At 33.3% G+C, this 4,687-nt stretch overlaps 1 protein-coding gene across 3 annotated transcripts; it reads left to right on the forward strand.

Annotated features, from left to right (window-relative positions):
• The first annotated feature begins 669 nt into the window (after positions 1-669).
• On the forward strand, positions 670-3,435 carry LOC117274266 (uncharacterized). 3 transcript variants are annotated; one of them, XM_070181862.1, is made up of 4 exons: positions 670-986; positions 1,471-1,591; positions 2,141-2,558; positions 3,106-3,435. In XM_070181862.1, exons 3-4 carry the CDS (start codon positions 2,464-2,466, stop codon positions 3,338-3,340), a joined length of 330 nt encoding a protein of 109 aa, XP_070037963.1. In that variant the 5' UTR covers positions 670-986; positions 1,471-1,591; positions 2,141-2,463; the 3' UTR covers positions 3,341-3,435. The 3 variants fall into 3 exon arrangements, with proteins under 3 accessions (XP_070037963.1, XP_033509401.1, XP_033509399.1); XM_033653510.2 differs by having other exon boundaries at positions 3,106-3,314; XM_033653508.2 differs by lacking the exon at positions 3,106-3,435 and having other exon boundaries at positions 729-986; positions 1,833-2,199.
• The last annotated feature ends 1,252 nt before the right edge of the window (positions 3,436-4,687 follow it).

A 4,687-nucleotide genomic window follows, 5' to 3' on the forward strand; every position in this document is an offset into this window, starting at 1 on the left:
CTCACCAAGAAATCAATGAATGTCATTATATAGTATACATACATATTTTAAAAAAAATTACCGAACTAAATAATGTAATTTTATGATGAAGGGGTGTCGACCCTTGGGTGCATGTGGCTCCGCTACTGAGTGAAGACAATTTCATTAGTAATTTATTTTGTATTGTAACACATCATAATATGCTGCTGATCCTTTACTCACTTTTTTTGAGTGCTTAAATCGTCAATCAGCTTGCACTTCTTTGACCCTTAAATGGTACTGCCTCATGTTTATATTATTTACGATTTTGACAAATTAAATTTGTTTTAAAATAATTGACATTTTTAAAGAAATAAAAAATATTTTTTCCAGAATAATAGAAGTATTTAATAGTAGTATTAATTAAGTGACAAGTTTACCAAAAATTTTAAAGTAATTCTAGAAAATACTTTTATAAGGCTGTTTTTTAAATTTAAAAACAAAAACTCCTACATATAGATCCGCGAAAAGCAGATATTTATTGTCGATAAGACAATTACTTTTACATATTTGAATTTTTTTAATAGCGGGAATAGAACATAATGTTGCATTAATGACCACTTAAAGCTTACTGACACTAAGGTTGGCTATAACTTTAATGTGAAGTTACAGAAAAAGACAATTTATTGTGGGGTAACTGTCCAAAACTCTGTCTCTAATTCTTTGAAGTTTTTTTCAAAAAGTTAATCTCTAGTATTTTCAGTAAACAATCAAGTTTTCTAGGAGTATTTCTTATAAATCCCTCACCTTTTCTCAAATGTTTTGCACTGATACTGTGGCCATTTTTGTTAAAGCAAAAGGTGTTCTCCTCAGTTTTCCTTTGGAATTTTGATGTTTTACTAATTTATGTGTGTCCTTTGATTAAAAGTTCCCAAAGCTACAACAGAATACTTTCTTGGTTTGACTGGAGTGTACAAGAGAATCGATAAGAAGATGACATGTGAATCAAATGCAGATGGAAAATTGAGGTATTTCCCCTTATTTCTTGTTCATTCTTGAAACTACTCAAGTGTAGTGGCGTAGCACTTCGCTGAATTCTTTTAAGTATACATACTATATGTTGAATTTAAGTACACACTATAAAGTTGTGACTCATAGGTCACGGGTTCGAGTCGTATAATCAGTCACTGTTTACATCAGGGTAGGCTGCTTATATGTGTCATTTTTCCGATCTTGCGTGAATGTGAGATGCTTTGTACATCGAGTTGTACTTTTTCTTAAAGGTAGGGGTGAGATCTGCGTACACACTATCCTAATCGTATCCTTCCCAGACTCCACCCCTGCGATTACACTGGATTTGTTGTTGTTGTTATTGTATACTATATATGTTGATTTTCTTGATTTGATAGTGTTTTAGTAAAAATCCTGACTCCGCGAAGTCTAAATTGGCCCTTTTCTTCTTGTTTCTTGAATTTTGACACATTTCTGATTTGTTTTTTTTATTTTTCTCAGTGAGAAGAAAATGGAAGAAGAAGATAGTTTAAGAACAGTGGAATGTCTAAGAGGGAGATTGCTTGCAGAAAGAGTGGCTTCAAGAAATGCAAAAGAGGAGGCAGAGATTAAGGGAACCAAGGTTCTTATTTCCATTCCTCTGTTTATTTAGTAAAAGTGCACGCAGTCTTGGCGTAACTAGTTAAGTTACTATCCATATAAGTAGCGTAACTAGTTAAGTTACTGCCCATACAGTGGCGAACCCACGTAGATTCGTCAAAAAATAATACTGTATATATATATAAATTAGAATTAAAACTGTGTAAATTTTGTATAAATATTTTATTTGAACCCACTTGACAACTACTATTTTACGACTAAAGGTATGTACTTCTAAAATTAAACCCAATTGCACAAAATCTTGGGTCCTCCACTGCTGCCCATATAACTATGAGGTCACGGGTTCGAGACGTGAAAACAGGCTCTTGCAGAAATACAAGGTAAAACTGCGTACAATAGATCCTCGTGGTCCGACTCTTTTCCCGATCCCGCGCATAGCTGGAGCTTAGTCACCGGACTGCCCCTTATTTAGTAATAGTGCTTATGTTGTTGGTTCAAATTTTTTTTTAAAAAAACTTTAGTTTTTTTTTTCACTTGGAGTAACATGGTGTAATTCTTTGAAAATTTACAGCTGATTGAGCTGGAGTATAAGTTGAGAGAAGAGACTAAATCAAGGAACAAAGCAGAAAAGAAGCTTAAATTTCTGATAAAGAAGCTTGAGTCAAAGAATATATCTTATGTTTCAGATGAATCAGAGAATTCAAGCTTTTAAAGAGTGAAATTTCATCTCTAACATCCACAGCTTGTAGCAGTGCCAAACAATCAGAAGATAGAGATTGTCAAGAATCAGTTGGGAGTACAAAATCTAGCTATGAAAATCTTAATTGTTCAGAGCTCATTCAGAAGAGAAAATCTGAAGAAAAGTCGATCAATTTAGAGAAAGATGGTTCACAAATGAGAATTTCTATCCAAGATATTGAGAATCTTTCAGCAAAAGAACATTCTGCTAAATCAAGTGAATTTGAATTCTCAAAGACAGATCCCAATAGGTATGTATACTCAATGGATTTAACTTGTATACACTGATAGTATAAATATTTTTTTATAAGAAGTGTATTTTAATTTGTCATAACGGGCAACCTCCATTATTTTTTGGGTTTCGAATCACAACTTTTGTAAATGATACTTGTAATTATTTTTTAGGTGACCTAAATTTGTATATAGAAGTTAAACTCACACTCCATTTGCAGATAAAAGATACTCCATCCGTTTTAGCTTATGTGTCTAAGTTTGAGTAGACACGGAGTTTGAGAAAATAAGAATTTTTTTTAAATCATGTGGTCTTAAACTAAAGATGTGTGTAATGTACTACCATAATGTCCTTAAATCTTATAATCTTAAATACATCACGTAAAGAATTGGAGTTAAAGAGTTACTAAATATAGAAAGAAATATTATTTTTTAACAAACTAAAAAGGAAAGTAAGACACAAAAACTAAAAAAAGGGAAATAGTAATATTATCTTTTCTAAGGTCTTTTATTCATGTGAAACCATCCAATATTCTTGTACTAACATTTTTGTTATTACGGTTCTAGTTTGAAATCTTCAGTTGAGGAGGAAAACAAAAATGGAAGAAATGAAGTGGATTTTCAAGAGGACAATGTGGACAATTCATTGGCATTAGTTCCTATGGATCTACCAAAGACAAAGCAAACCATTGATCCAGTTGTTCTTGATGCTACAGTGAGAGAAGTTCTTGATGCACTGAGGCATGCTAAAGAGAAACTTCAAACTCAAATGCAAAGAGGGAAAATGATTAAAGCTAGTTAAGTTTTAATGACCATTGATTCATTTGCTTTCTAGGTGTCATACTGCATAATGTAGCTCATGCCCCACCAAAGTCTATTTCTGGTTTTGGCAACAGACATCATAGGTATATTTTCCTTGGGTTGGGGGAGAGGGGTGGGGAGGGGAGCGAAATCAAAGAACATATAGACTAGTAAAGACCCTCTACGTAGTTGTCTATCTAGGGCGATCGATCTACATCTTTCCCCATAGCTCTGGGTTGAAGCATGCAGAACTGATTAGGTAGAAGATGAGGTCGCTGGCTAAATTGGGGGGGGGGGGGGGGGACAGGGGGACAAAATCAAAGAATATATTCTATGTAGTTGTCTATCTAGGATAATCGATTTACATCTTTCCCCGTAACCCTGGGTTGAAGCATGCAGAAATTGATTAGGTAAAAGATGGGGTCACGGGCCGAATAGGGGTACAGGACCAGTGGCGGATCTAGAATATATGCAACCAGTTTGACAGAATTCACTGTGACTAGCTCGGACTCTATATGTGTGTATAAAAGATAAGTTATATGATTTTGTGCCCTTTGATTGCTAGGCATATTGGTAAGTGTATGGTGCAAGAATTTTGAGGGTGATGGTGGTTATTTTATTGTACAAATTGCTCTAATAGGCTAATGAAGCATTTGAGTTTGATTGGTAGTTAGTTCTTACTAATAAATTTGAATTGGTTTCTGCCTTTCAAATTTTGAGTTTGGTGTACTTTTTCTTGTAAATAGAGGTTGACAGCTGCCATGTATTATTCTCGTAATTAGGACAAAATTTTGTGATTATCTTCCTATTCCAATGTGTCTAGACAAAAACAGTAGTGAGTAGAAACACTTGCCAAACCTGTGATAGAATGGCCTCTCTAACTATAAGAGTCCTTATTTTGCAATAATCCCCCTCATGTCAAGTTGTTTTCTGTATCTGGAGCTGTGTTAAGCGATAATTAACAATCTAAGGGATCGTTTAGTGCATGGGATAAGAACAATATTTTTAAAAGGCGAAGACACGACTCGTGAGGCGGGGCGTTTTACTTAACGTTGGGTGAGGCGTAAGTCCCATGGATCTTTAAATTTTTTAATTTATAAAATAGCAAAATAATCACACAAAAAAATATATATAATACATTAAAATTTTAAGAAAATTATAAGGTATTAAAAAACTCATAAAAATAAAATATCTAGCATATTTTATTAACATAAATAATAAAATAGTGTTAAAGTTACTATGAGATAAAAAATCAACTAAAACGTTTTATCTTTCAAACGATTAAAAAATCATAATGTGTTTAAAAATATTATCAAACTACAAAGTTTACCTATCTGAAAGGTAATAA

This window comes from Nicotiana tomentosiformis, chromosome 7 (assembly GCF_000390325.3).
Source record: "Nicotiana tomentosiformis chromosome 7, ASM39032v3, whole genome shotgun sequence".
Classification (NCBI taxonomy): Eukaryota; Viridiplantae; Streptophyta; class Magnoliopsida; order Solanales; family Solanaceae; genus Nicotiana; species Nicotiana tomentosiformis.